The 27,823-nt window shown below is 41.3% G+C and overlaps 1 protein-coding gene across 1 annotated transcript in view; it reads left to right on the forward strand.

Moving 5' to 3' along the window:
* The window catches only part of LOC122801599 (sodium/potassium-transporting ATPase subunit beta-3-like), a gene marked incomplete in the record, with an annotated part of 863,480 nt that overhangs the window by 545,045 nt on the left and 290,612 nt on the right, over window positions 1-27,823 (forward strand). The window contains 1 exon segment of the mRNA XM_044071063.1: window positions 899-949. Coding sequence (XP_043926998.1) covers window positions 899-949 — 51 coding nt within the window.

Consider the following 27,823-nt stretch of genomic DNA (forward strand, 5'->3'; position numbering starts at 1 on the left):
GCTGGGTAGGATGACTGGGCTCAACCCATAGGGTAGAGTTAAGGAATGTTGTAAATAGTAGAATTCTTTTAATGAAATCTGACTGACTTGAGTGTGGCTATGAAATCTGATTGATTGCATTTGATAAGGACTGGCTTATGCTTGTAACTGACAGGTCAGCCTAGCTTTTCCACAGTTTCATAAAAGGCTTACCTCTGCACAGGTCTGAGCAAGTGCTGCAGAATGTCCATCTAGAAATATGTAGCCCTGTTTGCTGAGTGGACAGTGCAACATTAGTACTCTCATGTTACAGTGAGTACCTCACACTGTACTACTGTCTGATGATACATTGACAGCAGTTCCCAAAAATATCAAGATTGCAACCTGTAGTGCCTCTTTAACTTTGACATTTAATTCAGTTTTTATATCATTTGTAATTTGTGTAGTCATGCCCCACCCTCAAACAAACGCACACATGCACACAGTCTGAATGTAATGAAATATTAAAACCGTCAACTCGTGCTGTGTACTGCTGAGGCTGTATGAGAATCAGGTTTTCTGCGTAATTTATTTACCTTGTTTGCACAGCCCTTTCTGAATTATCACCAGTTACCTCAGTGCAACATTTGTAAAAAAATAAATAATAAAGTGTATAATAAATAATAAAGTGTATAAATTTATTTATTGACATTTGATTACAGGGAAGGTCCAACTGGGTAGGAGCCAATTTTCAGCAATGACCTGAGGTGAAAAGCTCCAAAGTATCACTAAATATTTTAAGAACATTAATTTTGCATTATTATTATTATTATTTATTTTAATCAAAGTAATCGGTGATCTCATCAGATTAGAAATATGAAATAAAAGTTGTTTTTATTTGATCGTATTACTTCATTTTTCTTACTTATTACTTTACCAGATTATTGGATTGAAGCCAAATGGTCAGCCTACTGTTAACTGCACATACAAGGTAAGTTAAAAAATAGCTTGTTTCAATATTAACATGCATGTTGTTAAATATTGTTGCTTTTTGTAGGCATCAGTTGTTTTTGTGTGTTATTACTTCAGTTAACTTTTCCATAGTGGAAGGTTTGAAACATTCTGAGAGTTATTTTAACCAGTACCTTTAATCAATAACAAGAGAATTGTAGATCATCTTTTGTACAACAGCCCATATATACATCACCTTTTGTATGGTTGCCCTTCAGTGTCACAGCCTCTGATCCCAACAGCTGGCATTAGATAGCATTAACAGGCAGGCAACGGTACCTGCAAACAGTTCTTTCCTGCTGTCATACTGTACTTAACAACAAAAAAGAGATTTTCCTTTATCTTGAGGGTGAGTAGTTTGTCTGTGGAACAGGGGTTTTGTTTTGTATTGTAGTGGAAGATCTGATAGTGGTTTATCTGTACTTGTACGCCCAGGTGTTAAAATTGCCTGATGAGTAAAACTTTCCCATGTTGCCAGGCACTTTGGTCTTAAATGTCTTTGTTTGGTCACAAGAAACCGTCCATCTTCTTTTTTTGAAAAATGCAGCCATTTCAAGGGTTAGACTTCAGAATGCATGTCTCAGCATTTATTTAATGCTACTTTTCTTTTGTCACAAGTAGGACGTTTTCTATCAATTGTTCTGTCAGAAGTTGTCTTTACTTCTTTAGTGTGTAACCCCCTCTGTCTCATCCTTATGACATCTACCCGTTATGTAGCTTGTGAGCCTTTGGTCAAGAATATTATTTTTTTCATTTTGGTTTTCTTGATAATTAGTGGAAACCATGTTGACCAGTATTGTGTGGAACCTGGGTGTACAGCAGTAGGTTTTTTCACTTTACCCCACTGATCAATGGAATATTAGTAAGGGGTGTGAGAATGGAATCCCTTAAATGGGGGTGCAGGGATGTCCCTCTGAGGAGCAGATTTTATTCGTTTGTTTGCTGTTGTGCTTTCAAGTTACATTTCATGATGTAAAAAAAAAAAAAAAGATAACTTCTACCAGCACCTGCAGGACTGCATGGATAAGGCAATCCCAAGCAAAACAAAGACTATTTGTACCAAAGGCAAGCGTCCAGTCTGGTGGACCCCAGCCATAAACAAACTCTACAACAAAAGGAGGAAGCTACTACAAGATAGAGCAAAATCCTTAAAAGGTAAGACACCCTTGATCACTATAAGTAAAAAACTAAGAGCTCTCATAAAATCATCCAAAGCAAATTTTGAGAGAAAAATAGCTAAAGACTCAAAAGACAATCATAAGGCCTTCTTTAGCTATGTTAGAAACCTGGGAGGAAACTCCCAGATATGCTCAGAACTAGTTCAAAATGATGTGAAGATTACTGATCCTACAGACATTGCCAACATACTGGCTGACAGGTTCAGTGCAAACTTCTCCCCTCCCGAAAAGGAGAGATATCTATGCCAAGCGATTGCAGCCCCCACACATCTCCAACACCCAAGTGAGAACTGCTCTCTCCAAAGCAAAAAACACAGCATCCATGGGACCTGATGGTGTCCCCGGCTGTGTGCTCCACGAACTCAACGAGGAATTAAACCCACAGCTAGGACAGCTGTTTAATCATAGTCTTACCTCTGGATACGTACCCAGGGAGTGGCGCACTGCAACTGTGGTCCCACTTCACAAAGGCGGTGCCTCCACCGACCCTGGAAATTACCGACCCATTAGCTTGACAAGCCTTATCTGCAAAGCCATGGAGAGGATCATAATGGACCTCATAAATAAAGACATAGGGAATTTGCAGACTTTGGATCCATCCCAGTTTGGCTTTGTCAAAGGCAGATCATGCCTTCTAAACTTGGTTGACTTTTTCGAAACAGTTACCAAAGCCATTGATGAGGGAAAGGCAGTCCATACAGCCTACCTCGATCTGGCGAAGGCCTTCGATACAATACCCCACTCGGGTATCATTGAAAAACTCATCAGCTTAAATGTTAACCCATACATCACAAGATGGGTTGCAAACTGGCTGAGTGACAGAACCCACAGGGTCAGAGTTGCTGGCGCCATGTCAGACTCAAAGCCTGTCACAAGTGGTGTACCACAGGGCTCAGTCCTGGGCCCACTCTTGTTTGGCATCTACTTTTCCAAGTACAAGCAAACACAGGAGGGTTATGGCTGACAAAGTTTGCAGATGACTGCAAACTGGGCGCCATAGTAGAAAACACATCTGACACAGATATCCTTCAGAAGGGTCTCACAGAAACGGATAACTGGTGCCAGAGCCATGGCCTAAAGTTAAATGCCAAAAATGCATAGTCATACCCTTCGAAAAACAAGGTTACCCCTAGCTACCAAATAGGTGGCAATCCACTGAGCACAGAAGAAGTTATCAGGGACCTGGGGACCCAGGTTGATAGTAGTCTGTCATTCGACACCCATGTAGCTAAAGTAGTTAGGAAGACCTTCTACATTGCCCACCTTATCATGAAGGGATTCTCATCTAGATCAAGGGAGGTCATAGTCTCCCTATACTCATCACTCATCAGACCAATGATTGAGTACAATGCCCCATTCGGAATGTATCTGACCCGACACTTGCAGCAGCTGGAGAGGCCACAAAAGTTCCTCACCAAAAGGATAAAGGGTCTCAAACATCTGTCCTATGCTGCCCGACTGAAAGAACTCCAGCTCTATTCAGTCGCCACCGCTTGCTCAGAGGTGACCTTTGCCTAACATACAAGGCCATGTCAAACCCAGATTTGATGAATATGCTTCACCTCAAAAATCTAGATCCGTCAGAGTCACAAGGCGGAGACTTAAACCTCGACACGGCTATTAATAGGACGTGCTGGAGGGATAGATTCATCACCCAAAGACTCCCTATGCTGTGGAATAAAATCCCGGTATATGTGAGGCAGAGCACCTCGCTGGCCTTGTTCAAGAGAAATCTTGACCAATGGATGGGAGATCGCAGATATACCCCAGGGATTACCTCAGTGTCACTGCTCAACAGAGGCACAGCAAAATAATGGGTATAGTTCCCCATACTAAAGGGGTGGCGTAAGCCACAAAACTATGGGCTAGGCTTGTAAATGCCCTCGGGCAGATAGCCTAGTATGAACCTATGAACTTATCTTGTAATACAGTGTATTCAGTTTAGCTTATGTAAAACAGGATTACCCTATTTATGAAAGAAATATGCTTCCTGTCTTTTTCTTCCACGTGTTTTGCTAAAGGGAATCTAACATAAATGAAAGCTCTAAATATATAATTGAAAATAGGGATGGGAGATGTAAACCGCTCTTCTCAAATACTATAGAAGATGTTAAAAGCAAGGAAGGTCATGATTTTAAAGTTAGATTCCCTATAACTTATTCAAGTGACATCAGAAGGTTCTGTAATATTTTTGAGAAGAATTGGAATGTTTTATTGTCGGATCCTGACTTGAGAGAATTGTTAGAAGATAGACCCAGCTTTTCATTTAGAAATAAGAGGTCCTTAAAAAGGCAACTCTGTTATAAATTTAGAAACAATGAAAGAATGTTACAATCTGATAGGCAGGGCACTTTTCCTTGCAGAAATTGTACAGCATGTGACTATTTATATAATAAATCTACATATAAACATCCTATGCTAGGATTTATAATTGATATAGATTTTTATGCTGACTGCAGAACACAAAATTTGGTTTATTTCAGCTTCTGCACTGTCTGTCATGCCTTTTAAATAGGCAAAACCAATAGGTGTCTAAAGGAAGGTATCCTTGAGCACCTTAGAGATATAAGAAATAAAAAAGACACAAGTGCTTTAGCAAAACATGTGGAAGAAGAAGACAGGAAGCATATTTTTAATTTCATGGTTTTAGAAATGATGTATGCAATTTTAATTAGTCTATGCCATAGTTCTATATGTGTTTTCATTGGTTGAACCATATTTTAAATAGGAAGTAAAATCCAACACTAAAAACGTCTGAAAAAAGCAGCCGCACACAGCTATAATACAGCCTGCGATTTAATACGAAAAAGACACACAGTCAAAATACAAACAACTGAAAAGGACGGATTTAGCGCTTTCTTCCACCTAGAGTGTGGATTTCATCAGAATCAATTACACATGTTTCTGAACTAATTTATCAGTTTTTTGGCGCCAAGCAATCTCATTTGTAATTAAAGGAACCATACCAACTCAATACATAAATACCACTCTAAATAATATGGATGAAAAATGAAATAAAAAATTAAATAAAAAAATGAAATAAAAAACATAAAAAACATGCAAGTGTCAATACTACATATTTCTAAACTTGTGTACCAAGTAGTACAACCTCTAATTCATTGCTCTCATACATCATGCTGTCATGTAGAGAACTAAATCGTAATAAATATAAAATGCACCAGCATAGTAAAATATAGAAAAAATGCTAAATTAATTACTACAAAAATAGCTGAAAAAACTACTAAGTAACTGTCCATACACCAGAATACATTCATAGGGGAACTGATAACGCTCTATGGGGATTTATGTTTTGTTCGACAAATTTGGGTTTGATTTTATTAAACTCTTGATTAAGAAAAATGATGAAAAATTGTGTATAGCTATTGAAAAAGTTGAAAAACTTAAGCTAATTGTGGATGATTTGTTGTTTAATCAATGGGAACTGCTATATTATAAACAGTTTACAGAAGTAGATCGTAAAGCAAACACTATAGTGTTAAAAAAGCATAAGAAATTAGAAAGGGATTTAGTTGAGTATGGTAATAATTCTGCCTACCCATGGAAAAAAGCAGTTTGGAGAAATGTTGATAGTAATGATAGATTAAGTTTCGATTATAATTTCGATAATCATTATATCTCAGGGGACAATCGGAATTTTTATGTGGAGAGAAATCAAAGAGCAAGAACGAACTGGAAAAGAAATTGGAAATGGAGAAACCAGAGATCAGGAAGGGGACAAATGTACCCATACAATCAGGAATGGAGGAGTTAGATACAGTTATGAGTAGTGTAGATGTCTTTACACCTATCATTGTTAGGAGCCGAACAATCACCTATGGGATGTGAGACACTTGTAGTTACTAGGATGGATGAACAGCAGCCATTGTTGGATGTGTTACAAGAGACCAATTGTAGTCTCTCACCATCCTTGGCTGCTTCTAAAGATATTATTGTTAGTAAGCATGATTTCAATATTTTCAATTATACCGATTTAGAGAGAAGTGATGAATTTTTTACCCTTTTTTCGAAAGGGATGAAGTTTGTCCCAGTGAGAAGTTTTCGGACAGTGGATTGTATAGTGGAGATTAAGAAATATTTGAGAACTAAATTTGGCTATATTATTTAAAAATAAAAATATTACAGGCGAAAAAAGTAAACTGAAGAAGCCTAGCACATATATTCCCCCCACACATCCGAATATTGCTTTATATGAAAAATTGGTGACTAAGGAAATATATCTTTTAAAGAATGAAATATCAAATGGAAGAATAAAAAATAACATGAATAAGAGAGAACAAGAATTAATACACAAGCTCACTAATGATAAATCTATTAGAATTATGAAGCCCGACAAAGGGGGTGGGATTGTCCTATATGACCAGGACACGTATAAAAATAAGATATTCAGCATTTTGGTTGACTCTGGTAAATACAACTCTGTTTCCTTGAATGAAATAAATATTGGTTATAAAAAGATTGATTTATTTATAGAAGATTTATTATTAGATGGAAGAATTAATTTAGAATTATATAATTTTTTAACTGTTAAAAATCCAAAGTTAGCTACTATAGTAGGTGTTCCTAAGGTGCACAAAAACATACAGGACCCACCGTTTCGCCCTATTATATCGGGAAGTTATGCTAAAACTTTTCCATTGGGGGTGACTATAGATACATGGTTAAAACACATTTATAACAAGATTCCTCACCTTACCAAGGACTCTTGGAATTTTTTAAGTAATCTGTCGCCACAATTATGGAAGGAAGGGCTTATCCTTATAACGGTAGATGTTGTCGACTTATTTTCTAGTATTCCTAAAGAGGAAGGACTAGACAGTTTCCTCGATAGCATTAAAAGCTATTCAGAATTAGATTGGGAACATGCAAGTCTTATTATAGAATTTATGTCTATCATACTAGAACACAACTATATATGTTATGAGGGGGGAATATTACAAGCAGTCACAGGGAGTAGCTATGGGTGCTGCTTGTGCCCCTAGTTATGCTAACATGGTTATTTTAGACTGGGAAATTGAAAAAATGTTTAAGAGTAAGTACCATAGATACATTAGTTATTATACCCGATATTTGGATGATATCTTCATATTATGGGATGGACCGGACGATATCATTGTGGAGTTTCTAACTTATCTGAATACATCAAGTACATTTTTGAAGTTCACACATAAATCTAGTCGAGTAGGAATTGCATATTTAGATACATATATTACTATGAATCACGATGGTTTCAAATCTCGTATTTATAGGAAGGAAACATTCTCTAATAACTACTTAGATTATAGTAGCAATCACCCAGACAAAACAAAGAAAAGCATATTTAAGGGACAATGCATTCGAGCGGTTAGAATGACTTCAACATATGAAGATATGATAGAAGAAATAGAAAATATTGACAGTATGTTTAGACTTAAAGGATACCCTGAAAACTATTGAATGAAGTTAAGACCTATGTTATTGGTGAATGGGGGAATAGATTCTCCCCTGTTTTGGGTAAACCTTTATTCAATCCAAGTAAGATTCAACAGGTTACGGATTATAGAAGAGCTTGTATTCTAGAGTATACCCCTCAGGCCAAGAGTATAAAATGTATTCTTAATAAATACTGGAATGTTCTTAAAGTAGACCCTGCAATAGAAGAAATAGTAGGTAAAGCCTCCCATTTTTGTTTTTAAAATGGGAATTAATATGAAAAAGATTTTTGAAAGATACAAAAGGGTGGAATGTATGAATATGCATTATACTGGAACACGTAAATGTGGTCGTTGCAGCTACTGTCATGTAATATTAGAAACTGATATAGTTAAATTAGAGAATATAAATAGAACTCGTATTCAAATTAGTAGTGGGAATTGTAACACCCACCATATAATATATATTGCAGTATGTACAGGCTGTAACAGTTTCTATATAGGAAAAACAGAACGGATGTTTAAGAAAAGAATCTATGACCACCTCTGTGCTATAAAGAAAAAAGACAGTACAAATGCACTATACAGGCATGTGGCAGACAAGGATAATAGCCACAAATTTAAATTCGCCATACTAGAAAAAGTCAAAGTGGACAATAGAGGTGGTGATATTAAAGCCATTTTATTGGGGAAAGAAATTAGATGGCAAATTTTAACAGATGCTGCTACCCCGTCAGGCTTGAATGAATACATTAATATTAAGCCTTTATTGTTATAATATTATAATGGTTTGACAATATATACTTTGTATATCCTAATTATTGACATTGCATTTTCTATAATCTACAGGCGTTTTTATGTATTTATTTGTATGTGTTTATATTTATGAATTTATTATTTATTGACATACATTATGGTAAGAGATGCATTAGAATGTAGGATTTTACTTTATATTAACATTCACTTTTCAATCAATATTACTTTTTCATCAATATTTATTTTAAATAATATTCAGATTTATATATTTTATTTAATATTGTAACAAGCTAGCATTAAGTTATTTATTTATTTATTTATGATAATTGGTATGAATTGTACATGAATCCCCATAGAGCGTTATCAGTTCCCCTATGAATGTATTCTGGTGTATGGACAGTTACTTAGTAGTTTTTTCAGCTATTTTTGTAGTAATTAATTTAGCATTTTTTCTATATTTTACTATGCTGGTACATTTTATATTTATTATGATTTAGTTCTCTACATGACAGCATGATGTATGAGAGTTAGCAATGAATTAGAGGTTGTACTACTTGGTACACAAGTTTAGAAATATGTAGTATTGACACTTGCATGTTTTTTATTTCATGTTTTTTATTTCATTTTTTTATTTCATTTTTCATCCATATTATTTAGAGTGGTATTTATGTATTGAGTTGGTATATGGTTCCTTTAATTACAAATGAGATTGCTTGGCGCCAAAAAACTGATAAATTAGTTCAGAAACGTGTAATTGATTCTGATGAAATCCACACTCTAGGTGGAAGAAAGCACTAAATCCGTCCTTTTCAGTTGTTTGTATTTTGACTGTGTGTCTTTCTCGTATTAAATCGCAGGCTGCATTATAACTGTGTGCGGCTGCTTTTTTCAGATGTTTTTAGTGTTGGATTTTACTTTTTACTTCCTGGTTGCTGTCTTTCAACACTATTACTGTTCAATTATTCATATTTTAAATACTAATGTTTTAACTGTTTTTATGAGTCTGAAGAAGCGATCAATTGACTTAGATCGCGAAAGCACTTACTCTTGTTTAATAAAGGGCAATTGGTGTGAAACTGCAAGTGAACTGTTTCCTACCTTGACTACTACATCTCAGTTACAATTTTTGGCTTTATAAAGGGCACTACTGTGAAGTTGCAAGTGATTTATTTCCTGGCGTGGATTATTCCATTTTTATCTTCAGCTGTGGTCTAACCATTGGTCTTTTCATTATTTTACCCTATTTATGTACTGCCTGCCAATGTTTGTTTTTGTAAAGCTTGCTTCAGATTTAACAAGGTCACTAAGTGAAAGAGAGGCTTTCTTACTCTTGCAAGCTGTCTCTTTCATTCAGTAAAACAGTATTCCAGTCAGCTGTCAAGCTTATCTGGTTCAGATTTAACAGAATCACCAGTTCTCTTTCTGTGGCACAAGGTATAATTGCAGTGAATTTGGGGAAAGAGAACAGGTAATGATGGGGTCGAACCCAGTTTACAAATAATTTGGTGGGAGGGGTTGGCATAATGATTAAGGTTTTTACCTCACAGATGTAAAGTAAAGGGTTTGATTCTGATCCCCGTGTTTTTTTTTTTTTTTTTTTGTTAGGCTTGTAGCTAGTATTTAACGAACCAATGAAGGCAGAATAAAAAGTTAGGCTTCCTCAGCCGTGCAGGCTTTGTTTGCCATTCAGTAAAATAGCATTCCATTCAGCATTGGGGCTGTATTCCTACTGCTTCAGATTTAACAAGGTCACCAAGTGAAAACAAATGAAGAGAGGCTTTCTTACTCTTGCAAGCTGTCTCTTCCATTCAGTAAAACAGTATTCCAGTCAGCTGTCAAGCTTATCTGGTTCAGATTTAACAGGATCACCAGTTCTGTTTCTGTGGCACAAGGTGTAATTGCAGTGAATTTGGGGAAAGAGAACAGGTAATGGTGGGGTCGAACCCAGTTTACAAATAATTTAGTGGGAGGGGTTGGCATAATGATTAAGGTTTTTACCTCACAGATGTAAGGTACAGAGTTTGATTCTGACCCCCGTGTTTTATTTATTTATTTTTTTTTGGCTAGGCTTGTAGCTAGTATTTAGCTATGAACCAAATGAAGGCAGAAGAAAAAGTTAGGCTTCCTCAGCCTTGCAGGCTTTGTTTGCCATTCAGTAAAATAGCATTCCATTCAGCTTTGGGGCTGTATTCCTACACTTTTTAAAGTAAAAGAAATTATAAAACTACTCCTTTCAGCAAAAGAAAACTTCCTTTTTCAAAAGCATGATCCCACCAAGGTGAAGCCTTCATGTTTTTTATTGGTGTTTCTAGATTCCCTCCAATTTGATTATTAAACAAGCTAGTCAGTCTAAGGGGGGACACTGTACAGCTCCCTTCTGTTATTGCATTCAAAGCATCTCCTGCCTCTCTTCATGGCATAGCAGTTCATTTGAGGTATAAAACAATGAGGTCAGCAATTTACTTAATATTCCCATAATAGTTTATGAGAAACTGGCAGAAGCAATTCACAGGTTTGAGGCCAGAACGTCTAGTTTCCCTTCTGAGTCTGGGTGCCAAGATATGTTTTATAGTTTTCTGTGCAATCCACTTTTGCTTTGGCTCCAGGTTTTCTAGTGCTGGAAGCTCTCTCCCTAGTTCTGAGACCTGTTCTGCTGACTTCATCCTTTTCCCTTGCTGTTCGGCTCTTCTGACATCCATTTTCCTGGCATCACTGTTTTTGGTGCCATACTGTCCTGTATTAGTTATACCTCTGTCAGTTTTTCTGTGTTAATGAAATTTTTCCATCTCCAATGTTCCCGTTATCAATGCCCTTAGCATCTGGTCTTTAGACTCTGGGACCATCATGATTTCCCAGCACCAGGAGCCTGTGTATCATTGTACCACTGTATTCAGTTACCCAGACATCTCTCTTTTTTTTCAGCTGTGACAACCTTGGCATTTGGTTTTGCCCAGTCTCTCATAGTTTTCTGACCGGTAAGCAATCTTTACAGACAGGCTTAGCAGGTAGCTTGATTGGAGTAGAGGACACTACAAAACATATGTAGTGTGCAGAGTGGGTGGTACATAAGATGTATGTGGCTAGCATTCACATCAATAAAATAATGTGAATAAGCAAGACAGTTAAGTCACTGGTGCATTTAGAATACAGTCATCTTCAAGTTAAAAAAGTGAATAGTGCAGATTGGCAGAGTTACTGCAGGAAGGCTGAGTAACAAAGGGTATCATGTATCACATTTGTTGTGCACCATTCAAAAGTTTAAACTGGTCTAGCAGTCAAACAGAGGGCTGAGTGTATTGAAACAGAGGCTGTTGAAAATGTAATCTGTAAAATGTAGCATAGGGGAATACTGGTTTGAAGGGAAAATTGGGAAGAAGCGGGTTGTAGGAGGCAAATCACTGGCACGTAGAACCAACTCTCCTTTAATGCCTAGCTGACACTGAGTAAGACTTGAACCAGTCAATTATGTATTTTTTTCCTTGAAGATGTAGTCTCTGCAGTAGAATATTCATTGTTTTGATGATCATACCCATCTTGAGCATTGCTGAGTAAGAAATAGGCAAGAAATTCTAAAAGTTTTCATTTAAATTGATTACTATTACTAATAGTAGTAAATAAAATTTGCTAATTATAAAAAGCCTCTTCCTGCAACTCCTAGGGCTCATTTCACTGGGGGTAGTGGCTGCTTCATAGCCCCTTTTCCATAAAGCCACAATAGATGACATTTGTAGAGTGTCAGCTTATTATCCCCTGAAAACCAAAGATGGACCACCTATTATTAGATCCAAACATTAGTACTTGTAGTAACACATTTGCAAGACGTTCCATCTGTGCTAACATATATCCTTCTTCCATTCCCCATCCTTAGTGTTTCTCTTGTGTTCTAATTTATCCCCCCCCCCAGCTCACTGCTGTGTGCCAAATAATTGGATTGAGAGTTGCAGGAAGGGGAGGCTAGCTGGCAGGTTGGGAAAGTTGTATTTGTCAAACAGTCCTAATGTTTGCAGTATCAGTCCTAATTGGTTACCCAAGACAGACCTCCTCCTTACAAATGCATTGTTCTGCTACACTTTCATTTTTAGTAATTGTGATCAATGCCCGTGGATGTAGTTAATGATTTTTTGTGGATGCAGGGTGAAATGAGGCTGTTTCCTTCTTGGTTCCAAATTGAAATGTCAGCAGAAAAAAAAGATCAAAAATGCAGGAAAAGTACAAATGCTGGACATCACTCTTTTTCTTTAAACTTGTTTCAGAGGTATTACCTTATAGACAAAAGCATTACAGTGCTAGCCACTTGGCGGTGTAAATCTTAGCCCTACATTGTCACTAGTGAAGTGATACCCCTATCCGTGTGCAAAAATGGGGGCTGTGACCGGATGGATATACTTTTCAGTCGACTTGATGGCCAAAAACTGTATAGAGTAAAAGGGTTGTCAGCTGTCCGAGGGTCAGGAGGAAATAGGGAATAACTAGCAAAGATCTTTCAAGTGACTTCATGCTGCATATCCCTTTCCATCCCCACATCTCTGGGAGGCAGTTTTCAGTGGCACCTGACTACCTGGCAAGTGTTAATCCCACGTATTGTAATCCATAGCTCAAGGTTTTACAGTATAATTTCTACAGTAAAAACACAAACTTTTTCCATTCATTTGGCATGCACTTCTGTAACCAAAGGTAGCATGCTGTACCTCTAATGAAACAATTTCTGTTAAAAATATATAAATAAATAAATAAACAAATAAAGACAGTACACTAGGTGCACCTACCATGGGCAAGTCAGAGTTTCTAGCACAAGCTTTTTCTAGTCTAAGTTATGAAGAGAGTTGCAAGACCAGTTTGAGTTTGTCTGATGTAAATGTGTGTAGACATAGAAATTCAGGATGCTAGCACTGAAAGAAGTTCATCTTTGGCAACACTGGACATGGAGGAGACTTACATATCCTATTAATCCCTCCCACAGAAAGGATCTCAAGGTTCGGGTAAGCACATCCACCGTTTTCAGTTTTTGGCTTTGTTGTTCGGACTATCCACAGCCCCTAGAGTATTTTTGAGATGTTTAGTTCCATTGTTTGTACATTTCAGGAAACAAAACGTAACTGTGTTTCCTTACCAGGTTGATTGCCAGCTATGCAGTACATCAGTTTATCCATCTGTTTGCTGTAGCTGTTGATGTTTGTAGTAAATTACAAGAAACCATATCTGACCCTTGCAGATTATTGGCCAGAAGTATGTCCAAATGAAATACACTCTGAAAAAATCAAAATGTGTTAGATTCCTCCAGGAATAGGCTATTGCAATAAGGCAGTACATAAGGGCCAGGGAGAGTGTCTCCTCACATTCTTCTGACTCCTTACGCATTGATGTGCCTCAAAAGATCTCCGTCAACTTGGAAATATAGGGAACCAAATTCTCAACTGATTGATGCTCTTCTCCAGTGTGTAAAGAAAGGAATTCTAATGGACAATTCCAAAGAAATACCCTGGCTTCTTCTAAGAGTAGCATCTCAAACACAGTCTTTGGACTGTGCTTGAGAAAGCCTTGTCTGCAATATTTGATTACAGGTCAACTAGTTTCCATGTAAGAAAAGTGTCTGCGCATCAACCTAAAGGAGTTGAACACTGTGCACAGAGGTTTGAAAGCTTTTCAGAAAACTTCCTTCTAGATCACCTTGAAATCAATAGAGTCAACAGCAAAATTATGTGGTACATCAGCCAGCAGCAGGGAACCAGATCTGTCCATTTTTGCACAGTAGCACTTTTGAGCTAGCTAATGGGCTGTCCAGCCCTCAGCAGCATGTCTCCCAGGCTCGCAGAATCAGCAGTCTGTATCAGCTGGTAAATAATTCTAACCCAAAACAACACAAGGAGGACATGCAGACCCAGTAGAGAATTAAACCGAGGAACCTTTGCTGTGAGGTATCAGCTGCACCACTGTGCCGTCCTGTGTAATTATGTGTATATTCCAAGGGTTATTTATTGGTACTAAATAGTGAACCGAGAAAATGTACAAAAGGATTGCTGAACTTGAATATTCTTGTGGTCAGCAACTGAAGCAAAACTGTATTCTGTAGCTACAGATGGTTTACAAGGAAGATTGTGTGTGGGCTGTAAGGTATTGTATAGTGAGGAACTTCAAGCAATATTAAACCTAGATAAATTTGTAAGTAATAAAAATTTGAGAAATAATTAATTCTTTTATAAAGTGGGAATTAGAAGAACTACAGAAAGAATCAAACTGTTCACACAGTCAATGGTTATGTCCTGGAACAAGCATCCCCTGGTAATTAGGAAGAGTTCATCATTGTTGATATTTAAAACTTTCTTGGACTATTAAGTGGATGGTAGAATTCACTCATTAAGTGTGGAGACTGTGCTTTAATGTAGTCTTCAGCCCTATGCACAAGTATGTTAATCTATATATGGGTCAGATGTTCGTGTTTCGCTGCTGCAGTCATTACACTTGAGTTATCCTGCCATCAGGCGGTCCCGCCGTTGGCCAGAGTTCCAAAGTCTTGGTCCGGCGTCGGTTGCTGTTGCTTCTTCCCTGACGTCAGTGCGCTAGGGGTATACAAGATGCAGCCGACGCCATTTTCTTCTGTCTTTCTTGTGGCGCGGTGCCTGAAGCAAAAGCAGTTCGCAAGTGCCAGTCGGCTGACTCCTGAGATTTCAAATTTGATTTCAGATCCGAAGTCTTCAATAAAGTGAAGTACCCCGTTGGGGAAACTTTTTCTTGCCTCAGACCGATGTCGGTAAAAGTTAATAACTGTATTTCTTGTGGGAAGCAAATACCTCATAAGGATTTTCATTCTTACTGTATTCCATGCGTAGGCCCAGATCACGACGTCACTGTCTGTTTTGTGCTAGATTTAACAAACACATTATTAAACGTCAGTTTGATTTTGCACGCCATTATTTTGGCCGAAGTTTTAATTATACCATGCCGCCGGAACAACCGACGACCGGAATTCACAAAAAATGCAAAGATAAGGATAAGGACAGGCATCCACGGCCCAAAACTGACGACAAAGCCTCTTGTAGGCTGTTCGCCGGTTCTCATTGAGGCGCTTTCACAGCCCCTGACACCCGCTACCTCAGAGCCACAGGCCGCAACCGACTCCCATGTGGAGTTGCCTAGGCCTCTGGATACTCAAGGTGTTGGGCCTATGGAGACCAACCCTTCAGATGGGTCCGGAGCCGCTGAGCAGGCTTCAGCTTTTGAGGGTGTTTTCAGACCTACTCAACTTACCATTGCATCTACAGCCAAGTCTAAAGCAACTTTAAAGACAAAGAAGCAAGTACAGCATTCACCTGGACAGGCCTCCATGCCTAAAAAGCAGATGCTCAAAATGGCCGAAGACTTAATTACTCTGATCAGGGGTACCCATCCCCTTCCTGATAAAAGGCCTAGGCAGGATACAGACTATGATTCCTCTGACCAGATTTCTGTATACTCTGACTCCTCTTCAGACCAGGGATATTCCTTACCCCCCTATGAGGACTCTGATGCTGAAGAACCCTGTTTAACATCCGCGTTTGCGTGGCTTTGCGCAATTGTGCGCATAGCGCAGCTCCGGTTAAACAGGATTAAACTATTCCTGGCTCTGCCAAGTCTGCACTTCAGTTTTTCCCTTGCGAAAGCTCTACTTTCAACAAAATCAGTCTATTCGCTATATTATAAGCCTAGCACTTGCTCCTAAAACCTTTCTTTCAAGTGAATCACCCTTAAACTAAAGTAAGCACTACATCCACCTACAACCCGTGTTAATACCCACTTTCCTTCAAAGTCCTCTCTGACCCAGTTTCACATAACTCCCTTATACTATTCTGGCATGTCGAGTGGTATATTACTGATGTCCTCTCCAGTTCAGCTGGTTAATCTGGGAATCCTGAGACAATGTTACAGTTGTCTCATGTACACAGACAACCCTCTCCTCCTCCCAACAAACACAATCACATGTGAGAGATGCAACTATATAGCCAAACTGGAGGCTGAACTCTCTCAACTCAGGACTAGCAAGACCAGACATGAGAAGGTAACCACACACACAACAAACCCAGTCTCACATAAACCGACCACAGCTGCAAACCAAACACATAAAAACACAAAGACATACTCAGAGGCTCTAATAAAAAAACTTACCAAAACAACAGAGGCTCCCAAAGCAGACATCCAAGAAACCACCACCTCAAAACACAGCACATGCAACACATAGTTTACTAAGTCAGTGTGCCAAACAATCACAGCCCTTAAGGCGAAACACCATGCCTGATACACTAGTAATAGGTGACTCTATAGTCAGACACATTGACGTTCCGCTTACCAGGCTGAACAAGGAGAGGGTAACGGTGAGCTGCCTGTCGGTTGCTAGGATCCGCCACATAACACAAGCACTCAGGTCACTCCAAAGCAAGTACAAATATGACTCCGTCATTGTCCATGCCGGTGTGAATGACCTGAGACGTGCCTCCTTGGACTACATGAAAAGAGACATAGAGGAGCTCTCTGATTATGTAGCCCAGGCCGGTATGACCCTGACCCTGAGCAGCATATTGCCCTCACCAAGAATGATGCCACAATACAAAGACAAAATGATCAGCTTTAATAATTGGCTCAATTACTGGTGTCATTCTAGGGGGATCCAATGTCTGTCTGCTTGGGATGACATGCTGGACAAGCCACGCTGCTTCGCAAGGGACGGCTTGCACCTGTCACCACTGGGCTTCCGGATATTGGCTAAGGCTCTTGCCACCCCCATAGTGCCTTTTTTAGGCAAGACTCAAAAGACAAACCCACCACCTTAGAAAACAGAAAAGGAAAAAAACTAAGGGTAATGCTGCTCAACGCCAGAAGTCTAAATCTCAAGATGCAGGCTCTCAAAGCACTCCTCAGTATGGAGAGCATCGATGTCTGTGCAGTAACTGAAACCTGGTTCAAGACTCCTGAGAGCACCCCAGCCCTACCAGGTTATACCTCGTATCATGCATTTCAGTCCCAAAACTTGGGCTGAACCGGGAGGGGGAGTGTTCATATTCATTAAAGACACCCACACCTCCAGGTTAGTGGCAACGCACGAAGCATCAGAGACCATCCATGTGCAACTAACCATAGGCAAAACTGCTATACAACTTGTAGCATGCTACAGACCACCCTCTCAATCTCAGGAACTCCATTCAGCCTTCCTGAAGACACTGGAGGATATGAATGTCTCACCAAATACCATCATATTGGGAGACTTCAACTACCCAAACATAGACTGGGTGCATTATTCAAGCCCTAACACCCCAACCCAAAGGTTCCTGGAATTCATCAACTCAAATGCAGTGGAACTAGTCACCTCCCCCACAAAGGGAGATAATGTACTTGACCTGATCATCACAAACATGGGGACAAAATGCTCAACACCAGATTTATACCCCTCACTAGTGAGATCAGACCACAAACTATTGACCCTAGATATTCATATCCCACCTCCACCCCCAGCACAAAAGACCACAGTGAGAAACTTCTCAAAAGCCGACTTTACACTCCTTAAGACTGAAATGGTATCCTTCAAGCCCCCTGGGCCAGTGGAAACCACATCCCACACTGCTGAATCCTTCACAAATGCTTTCTGCGGACATCTCCAAGAATGCATGGATCATGCAATCCCAAATAAAACCAAGACCCTTTCCACCAAAGGCAGGCGTCCTATCTGGTGGACCCCAGCCATAAACAAACTTTATAACAAGAGAAGGAAGCTACTGCAAGGCAGAGCAAAATCCCATAAAGGGAAGGCATCTCTGATCAGCACTAGCAAAAAACTACGTTCGCTCATAAAATCATCCAAGGCCAACTTTGAAAGAAAAATCGCTAAGGACACTAAAGATAACCACAAGGCCTCCTTCAGCTGTGTTAGAAACCTGGGCGGAAACCCTCAGATATGCTCAGAGTTAGTTCATAATGGCAAGAAATACACTGAACCCATAGATATTGCCGACATACTGGCAGACAGGTTCAGTGCAAATTTCTCCCCTCCCTCACCCCCCAAAAGATGAAATATTTATCCCAGCTGAATGCAACCTCTTGACATCTCAGATGTCCAGGTGAGAGCTGCTCTCAGCAAAGCTAAAAATACAGCATCAATGGGACCTGACGGTGTCCCGGGTTGCGTGCTACGTGAACTCCTAGAGGAGCTAAACCCGCACATAAGAATGCTGTTTAATCGTAGCCTTACTACAGGATATGTACCTGAACACTGGCGTACAGCAACAGTGGTCCCACTCCACAAAGGAGGCACCTCTACAGACCCTGGAAACTACCACCCCATAAGCTTAACCAGCCTGGCCTGCAAAGCTATGGAAAGGATCATTATGGTACTCATAAACAAAGACATCGGGGACCTACAGACAATTGACCCTATCCAGTTTGGCTTTGTAAAAGGCAGATCCTGTCTTTTGAACCTGGTGGACTTTTTTGAAACAGTCACTAGAGCCATTGATGAGGGCAAAGCAGTTCATACAGCCTACCTGGACCTGGCAAAAGCCTTCGACACAATACCCCACTCAGGCATCATAGACAAGCTCAACAGCTTAAATGTAAACCCGTATGTCACAAGATGGGTTGCAAACTGGCTAAAGGACAGAACCCACAAGGTCAGAATAGCTGGAGCTATGTCAGATTCTAAGGAAGTCACAAGTGGAGTCTCACAGGGCTCTGTCTTGGGACCCCTCTTGTTCGGCATTTATTTCTCAGATGTGCAGGCAAACATAGGGGGGTTGTGGCTGACAAAGTTCGCAGATGACTGCAAACTAGGCGCCATAGTCGATACACCAGCTGACACATGCATCCTTCAGAAGGGCCTTACAGAAACAGACGACTGGTGCCAGAGTCATGGCCTTAAACTAAATGCCAAAAAATGTATAGTCATCCCCTTTGGGAAAAACAAAGTACCCACAAATTACCTCATAGGTGGTAATCCATTAAGTACGGAAAAAGTTATCAGAGACCTGGGGACCCAAGCAGACAGTGACCTCTCATTTGACACCCACATTGCCAAAGTGGTTAGAAAGACCTTCTACCTTGCCCACCTTATCATGAAGGGATTCACATCCAGATCAAAGGATGTCATTGTACCCCTATATTCCTCCCTTATCAGGCCTATGATTGAGTACAATGCCCCATTTGGTATGTACCTCACCCGGCACCTGCAGCAGCTGGAGAGACCCCAAAAGTATACCTCACCAAGAGGATCAAGGGTCTCCAACATATGTCATATACTGCCAGACTAAAGAATCTCCAGCTCTATTCAGTAGCATACCGCCTGCTCAGAGGTGATCTGTGCCTGATGTACAAGGCCATGTCCAATCCGGAATTAATGGACTTGCTCCACCTCAAAAAATCCTAATCCATCAGAGCCACGAGAGCTAAAGATCTAAACCTCAGCGCAAATATGAATAGGACATGCTGGAGGGACAGATTCATAACCCAGAGGCTTCCCGCACTCTGGAACAGGATCCCAGTCCATGTTAGGCAGAGCCCCTCACTGACTCTCTTCAAGAGAAATCTTGACGAGTGGATGGGTGAGCGTAGGTTTACCCTGGGGGTCATCTCTGTGTCACTACTAGACAGAGGCACAGTAAACTAAATTTATTTTGTACACTTTAGTATCATTACAAAGGGTGGCGAAAGCCACGTACACTATGGCTAGGCTTATAATTGCCCTAGGGCAGATAGCCTAGTACTATACAATGAAACTATGAAGCTATAAGAATCTATTCCTTCAGCATCTCTTCCTGAGGATTATTCTTTTGGGAAAACTTTGCACACCATGAGGGAGCATTTCCATTGGGAGGGCCAGGAGTACTCAGAGTCCAAGAATAGGCTCAGAGATTTTCTTTTATTACCTCAACACAGGCCCCTTGCTATTCCGCCAGTGTTGGATATTGTGGATGATGTGTTCTCTGAATCCAGTTTAAATCCAGATTCTTTACCCCCTTCTCCAGTCAAGCCAGACAAGGCACTACAGAGTCCCTGACTCGCACAAATTTCTTTACAAAAACCCTGCTGCTGACCCAGAAACTATTTCCCAGGGCCTAAAGGGGTAAAGGCCTCCACAGCCAAAAATCCAGTTCTCTCGGACAGAGATTCCAGAGCATTAGACAGATGGGGGGAAAAAGTTTACACCTCTGCAACTTTAGCAGTGATGGCTTTGAACTGCCAGTTTCACATGCTTAAATATCAACAATATTTACTGTCTCAGTTAAAACAGAAAATGAGTACAAGTGCAGAACAACCTGATTTTAAGGAAATGCAGGATTTATTGCATGCAGCTGAACAAGTGGGAAAACATACTCTGCAATGTGGTTTTGATTCATTAGAAGCTTCTTGTAGAGCAGCAGTTACAGGATCTATGATTCGAAGGCATGCTTGGTTAAAGGAACAAACCTTACCAGATCATGTCAAGGCTAAATTATTAGATGCTCCTTTACAGCAAGATATTTTATTTGGTGTTAAAGCTGAGGAGGTTTTAAAGAAAATGGAGGATAAGACAAAATCTATGCAAACAGTGAAGGATTTCTTACAGGTACAGCCACCAAGATTTAGCAGAAATTAGCCTACTAAAAACTGGTCCTTTCCAGTGTCAGGCAGGCCACAAAGAGGCAGATACAGACGCCCAAGAGGCAGATCTCAGCGCCAAGGATCTTACAGGCCACGACAGTGGGTTGCTTCAGCACCCAAAGGAGGTGAGGGCAAGTCAGAACCTTACAGGAAACAATCTCAATGACTTTCCCCTTCCAATGCCAAACTCTACCCTGTTGGCAGCTCCCGTAGGGGGGAAACAAGCACTTTTTTCACAAAACTGGCAAACAATCACCCAGGACAAATGGGTGCTGAATATTGTGTCTCAAGGTTACAGGTTCTACTTTCACACTTTACCGAGGTTAATAAGAATGCCAGACCTGCCAAAAAATCAATGGGCAGAGGCACAAAAACAAATTACAGCCCTCATGGACATGAGCTATTCAAAAAGTACCTCTGCAGGAACAAGGACAAGGTTTTTCCTCAAGACACTTCCTGGTACCCAGAAAGGACAAAGCCTGGAGACCCATTCTAGACCTTTCCACTCTAAATACTTACCTGGATGTTCCGAAGTTCAAAATGTTGACACTACAGCAGCTCCTTCCCATGTTGGGCAAGAAAGCTTGGCTTGTTACTTTGGACCTCAAAGAGGCATACCTGCATGTCCCTATCAGACAAAATTGCAGAAGATACCTCAGATTCATAGCTGGTTCAATGCACTACCAATTGTCTGCACTGCCCTTTGGCTTATCTACTGTGCCCAGGGTCTTCACAAAGTGCCTGGCACCAGTAATTGCATTTTGCAGACAAAAAGGAATTAAAATATATCCATACCTGGATGACTGCTTGATTCAAGCAGAGAGCAAGGACATTCTTCTAAAGCATCTGGCGTTTGTAAAAAAGTTATTAAGTTGCCTAGGGTACACAGTAAACGAAAGGAAATCAAAACTAGTGCCCTCACAAGAGATAATATTCCTGGGTGCCAGCTTAAATACAACGGCCCAGATGGCTTATCTCACGCCAGACAAACAAGGACAACTGACTCAGTATTTTCAATTGATGGCAACAAAGTCCCAACTCCCTGCAAGAAAAATTCTGCAGGCCTTGGGATTCATGGCATCCTGCATACTTCTAATTCCATATGCCAGACTGCATATGAGGAAATTACAATGGTACCTAAAAAGTGTTTGGACTCAACACTCACACAGCTTGGAAACGGAATTACCACTAATTCCCTGCCTGCAACAGGAGTTTCGATGGTGGGCACAGGCATGTCACCTCAACAACAGCCTTTCACTCTACCCACAGCCAGGCAGACTAACAACAGATGCTTCGGATTACACTTGGGGAGCACACATGGCAGGAAAATGTATTCAGGGCAAATGGACCACAGACCAACTACATCTACACATCAATCAAAAAGAGATGTTGGCTGTACAAAATGCCCCAACAGCTTTCAAGGACCATCTACATCCAGGACAATTACTTTTAAAGACAGACAACACCACAGTAATGTGGTACATAAACAAGCAAGGGGGCACTCATTCTTACCCCTATGCAGACAAGCCATGACCTTGTGGAACACAGATCTAACTTATCAAGTTCATCTGCAAGCACAATTCCTGCCAGGAAAGAAAAGTACTCTGGCAGACAAACTAAGCAGAAACATCATGGATCCTCACGAGTGGAAATTAAATCCACAAGTTTTCAGCATGATAATGCAAGCATGGGGGTGCCGGAAATAGATCTCTTTGCCTCCCCACTGAACTGCCAACTACAAAAATTCTGCACAAGGACTTATCACACACAAGCATGGAAAGTGGATGCTCTTTCGTTCAGCTGGAAAGGCCTGCACGTTTATGCCTTCCCTCCTCTGCCTCTCCTTTCGAAGGTTCTCCTAAAAGCCAGACAAGAAAAACCACAGATGATAGTGATTGCTCCAGACTGGCCACACCAACATTGGTACCCAGTCTTAAAGAACTTAGCTCAAGGCCCACCTTGGATTTTGCCTCAAATTCCACACCTTCTGACTCAGCAAAACAATCAGATCCTGCACAGTCAGCTCAAAACCTTATCCATGGCTGCATGGCAGATTCATTAGCCAAACAGGCAACACCTCTCTCTAAAGCTGTTATGGATGTCATTTTGGAGGCCAGGAGACCTAGCACCAGGAAATCTTATTCAGAAAAGTGGAAGAGATTCTGTGCCTGGAACCAGGCTCAAAGCCTTGACCCTCTTGTCCCTAACATTCCTCAGATACTACAATATTTAACTGAGATGCTGGACAAAGGGCTATCCTTCTCATCCATTAAGATCCACGCTTCTGCCATCTCGGCTCATTACAACACAGATCCTCCTATTTTCTCTCATCCATTGCTAAAGCAGTACCTCGGAGGGGCTAAAAACATAAGACCGCCCCGGAGAGCACCAGCACCTACTTGGGACCTCAACTTTGTCTTGGAAAAACTAACTTTACCTCCTTTTGAGCCAGCCAATACAGCAGAAATAAAATATATATCATGGAAAACTGATCTGCTACTGGCAATAACCTCAGCACGTAGAGTCTCAGAACTACAAGCACTAATGGCAGTGGAGCCCTTCATCATTTTTCACTAAGACAGGGTTTCCTTAAGAACAAACCCTTCATTTATGCCTAAGGTGGTATCCAATGTGGCTCTTAACCAAACTATTCACTTGCCAACATTTTATCCAAATCCACAGAATAAAGGGGAGATAATTCTACATTCCTTGGACAAGCACAGACAATTACGCTTTTACTTGGACAAAACAAAAGCTTTCAGGAAAACTGAGCAACTGTTTGTATCCTATGCTGCAAGATCACAGGGAAATGCTATTTCAAAGCAGACCATTTCAAAGTGGATAGGACACTGCAACCGGTTCTGCTACACACAGCATGGGAAGCCTGTACCATCTAACATTAGACCACATTCTACCAGGGCAACTGTAACTTCTACTGCCTATCTTAGAGGAGTACCTACCAAGGACATTTTGGAAGCTGCAACTTGGAGTTCAGTGCACACCTTTACCAAGCATTACCACTTGCCTCTTTACTCCAGATCCAGAGCAGGCTTTGCCACTGCAGTGCTGCAGGGCCTCATAGCCACACCAAATCCTCTCTAGACCCAGCCACACTGACTCAGCTTTGGGATTCAACCCAAGTGTAACGACTGCAGCAGTGAAACACGATGAACATAGTGCAGTTTTGTAGATGTTAGAGTGTCTTCACTGCTGCAGTCCAGGTTACCCTCCCTCCATCCCCTCTTTCTTAGCTAGGACTTATCTACACTTTTCTTCCCTATGCTACCTATGTGGTGTATTTGCTGGTAGCTGAACTTTTTGGTTTTTATTTTTCATGTATGCTTTATTAGCAATATGTATTGCCTACCTATTTTGGGGCACCTGACATCTGGGGCAAGAAAAACTGAAGAAAATGGCGTTGGCTGCATCTTATATACCCCTGGCGCACTGATGTCAGGGAAGAAGCGACAGCAACCGACGCCGGACCAAGACTTTGGAACTCTGGCCGACTGCGGGACCGCCTGACGACAGGATAACCCAAGTGTAATGACTGCAGCAGTGAAGACGCTCGAACATCTACATTTATGGTAGGTACAAAACTGTACTTTCAATGTTCTAAACATTGGCTGCAAACCATCAACACACTTCTGCCCGTGCTCTGCAGAATAGTATCCAAGCAAGAAAGTAACATTTTCACAGGGAGGCAAGTATCAGTATTGATCCCCATCTTGAAAGTACTTCAACTGTGGAGTCCAGGTCCCCCTCTTGTAGTGATAGACAACACCAGACTGATGACCTCAAACAAAAAGGTACAAAGTCTAACCCTCTATGCTGGTAGGTAGTGGTGGCCTGGGTGTTGGCTTTACAGCATTCTGTGACTCTTCGGGCATCATACATCCTGTTGGAGCAAAATAATGTGGCAGACAGACTAAGCAGATCTCTGGCAAACCTGCACGAGTGGCAACTCAAGGCGGTGGTGTTTCACAATCTAGTCCAGATTTGGGGAACGCCTCAAATAGATCTGTTCACCTCCTTTCAAAGCTGACAGCTTTAGAAATTCTGTTCCAAACATCCTTGTAGCCATGCTTGGACAAATGCAGTGTTCCTGTTTGTGTTTCCACCCTTTCCTCTGATCAACAAAGATGATGTTCTTCATATTTCACTGTTGCAGTCATCACATTTGGGTTATCCCTGCCAGGGTAGCCTTCGGCCGGCCCAAATACCAGAGACTTAGAATTTCTACGTCAGTTGCTGTCACTTCAGGACTGATGTCAGGTCGTCAGTAGTATAAAGTAAAGCTGCCGACACCATTACATCAGTCTTTCTTTCCATGGAGCCCGAAGCAGAAGCAGTTCACACGAGTGCTGGTTAGCCGCTACCTGAGTTTCGTCTACTGAATTGAAGTTGAAGTCTTGTAAAGTGAAGTACCCCACTGGGGATCTGTTTTACTTGCACTAACTGATGCCAGAAAAAGTTAATTGTCTCGCCTGTGGAAAGCAAATACCACACCAAGACTTCCCTTCTTACTGCGTCACCTGTTTAGGCCCAGACCACGACGTCCCCCGTTGTCGCTTCTGTGCTTTGTTCAATGTCAGAATCATCTGTTGTCGGGCCCTTATTGTAGCCAGATATTTTCTCTTACAGTCGTCGAATTCTGATATTGCTTCGGTAAGCCATCTGACAGCAGATCTTCTGAAAAAACGTAAAGATAAAGACAGAGACAGACCGCACAGGTCCAAACCTACCAACAATGCTTCCGTTAAGCTAGTCGTCAGTTCTCCAGTCCTCAGTGAGGCACTTTCGCAGCCCCTTGATGCCTGCTTCTGTGGATTCGCAGGCCGCTACCGAGACCCTTTCAGAGTCCTGTATGCCGCAAAATTCTTCTTCGACTAAGGATCCTGCGATCGTCTCTACCTAGGATGGGTTCGGAGCCGCTGAGCAGGCACCGGCTTTCGAGGAAGTCCTTTGCACTACCGATTCTCGACACAAACAGATGTCTTCTTTCGCGACTACCATTCTTTCAAAAACGACAGAGTTTCTAAGGCCCAGGGTATGAACCACACCCAAGAAACCGGCCCACTCTCAGGCGCTTGCTTCCTTGCCTCAGTCTCAAATGCTTAAAATGGCTGAAGACCTTATGCTGATCGGGGGAAGCCAAGCTTACTCCCTCCAAAAGGAAAAGACATCTGTCCCCTGTAGTTTTGTCTGAACAGGAGTCAGATGACTCTGATGCATCTGAATATGAAGACATGCAACCCCTCTCTACTTATGAGGATTCTGATGCAAAGGATTCCATTCCTTCAGCCTCTCCCCCAGAGGAGTTTTCCTTTGGGGAAACCCTGCATAGCTTAAGGGAGCATTTCCAGTGGGAGAGTCAAGACTACTCTTAGTCTAAAAAGAGACTCGGAATTCCTAGATCTTCCACAGCACAGACCCTTGGCCACACCCCCAGTCCTGGATGTTGTGGAGGATGTTTTCCTAGAATCCAGCTTGACTCCTGACACCCTCCCTCCTGCACACAGAAAACCAGACGGGTACTATAGAGTCCCTGACTCACAAAAATTTATTTTTAAAAATCCTACTGCTGATCCTGAGGTAATTTCTCAAGGCCCTAAAGTGATTAAAGCAACCTCTGCTAAGAATCACACCCCTTCAGATAGGGATTCCCGAGCACGAGACAAATGGGGTAAAAAAGTGTATACCTCAGCTACTCTTGCTATCAGGGCACTAAATTGTCAGTTCCATATGCTGAAATTTCAGCAATATACCCTGGAACTCCTTAAACAAAAAATGTCTTCCTTTCCTGCTTGGGCAGAATCTAAAGAATTACAAGAGTTAATGCAGTCTGCAAGTCAAGTAACTAAACACACTGTGCACTGTGGTTTTGACACCCTAGAAGCTTCTTGCAGGGCAGCAGTCACTGGATCTGTCAGACCATGTCAAACTAAATTGTTGGATGTCCCCTTGCACAAAGATAACTTATTTGGCACTAAGGCAGAAGAGGTCTTAAAAAATGGAAGAAAAAGCAAAATCTATGCAAACAGTTAAGGATTTTGTGCAGGTCCAGCCACCTAGGTTCAGCAGGCATTGTCCCACCAATCACTGGTCCTTTCCTGCTCCCACTAAGCCAGTCCAGCCTAGGCCCTGGGGAACCAGACCCCCCCCCCCCAGACAGCAGCCACATGAAATGCAGAGATCTAAGCAGTGGACTACCTCCACTTCAAAACCAGGGTGTTCTAAGCCACCCCCCTTATGGTAAGAGCTCACAATGACTCACCTCCCCCACCCCCTCCCTCTGCCCATCTTCACTTACCCCTAGGAGGAAAATTCTCCTTTCACACAAGCACCATTGCCAACGACCACTGGGTGCTGAACATTGTTTCTCAGGGATACACATTTTCCTTCCACACACTTCCAACCCCAAAAGGGTTCCCAGATCTCCCACCAAACCAGTGGGCAGAGGCTCAAAAGCAAATCCTTTCCCTGCTCTCTATGAGGGCAGTAGACCATGTTCCTGCAGAACAGATAAGCCAAGGTTTCTCATCATCTTCTTTCAGCTGTTCCCGTTAGGGGTTGCCACAGCGGATCATCTGTTTCCATTTCTTCCTGTCTTCTGCATCATGCTCTTTCACACCAACCACCTGCATGTCCTCTCTCACCACATCCATAAACCTTACCTTAGGCCTTCCTCTTTTCTTCTTACCTGGCAGCTCCATCCTTAGCATCCTTTTCCCAATATACCCAGCATCCCTCCTCAGCACATGTCCAAAGCAACGCAATCTTGCCTGTCTTGCTTTGTCTCCAAACTGTCCAACCTGAGCTGACCCTCTAATATACTGATTCCTGATCCTGTCCATCCTAGTCACACCCAGTGCAAATCTTAACATCTTTAAC

This window comes from Protopterus annectens, chromosome 5.part0 (assembly GCF_019279795.1).
Source record: "Protopterus annectens isolate FY-2018-M chromosome 5.part0, PAN1.0, whole genome shotgun sequence".
NCBI lineage: Eukaryota > Metazoa > Chordata > Ceratodontiformes > Protopteridae > Protopterus > Protopterus annectens.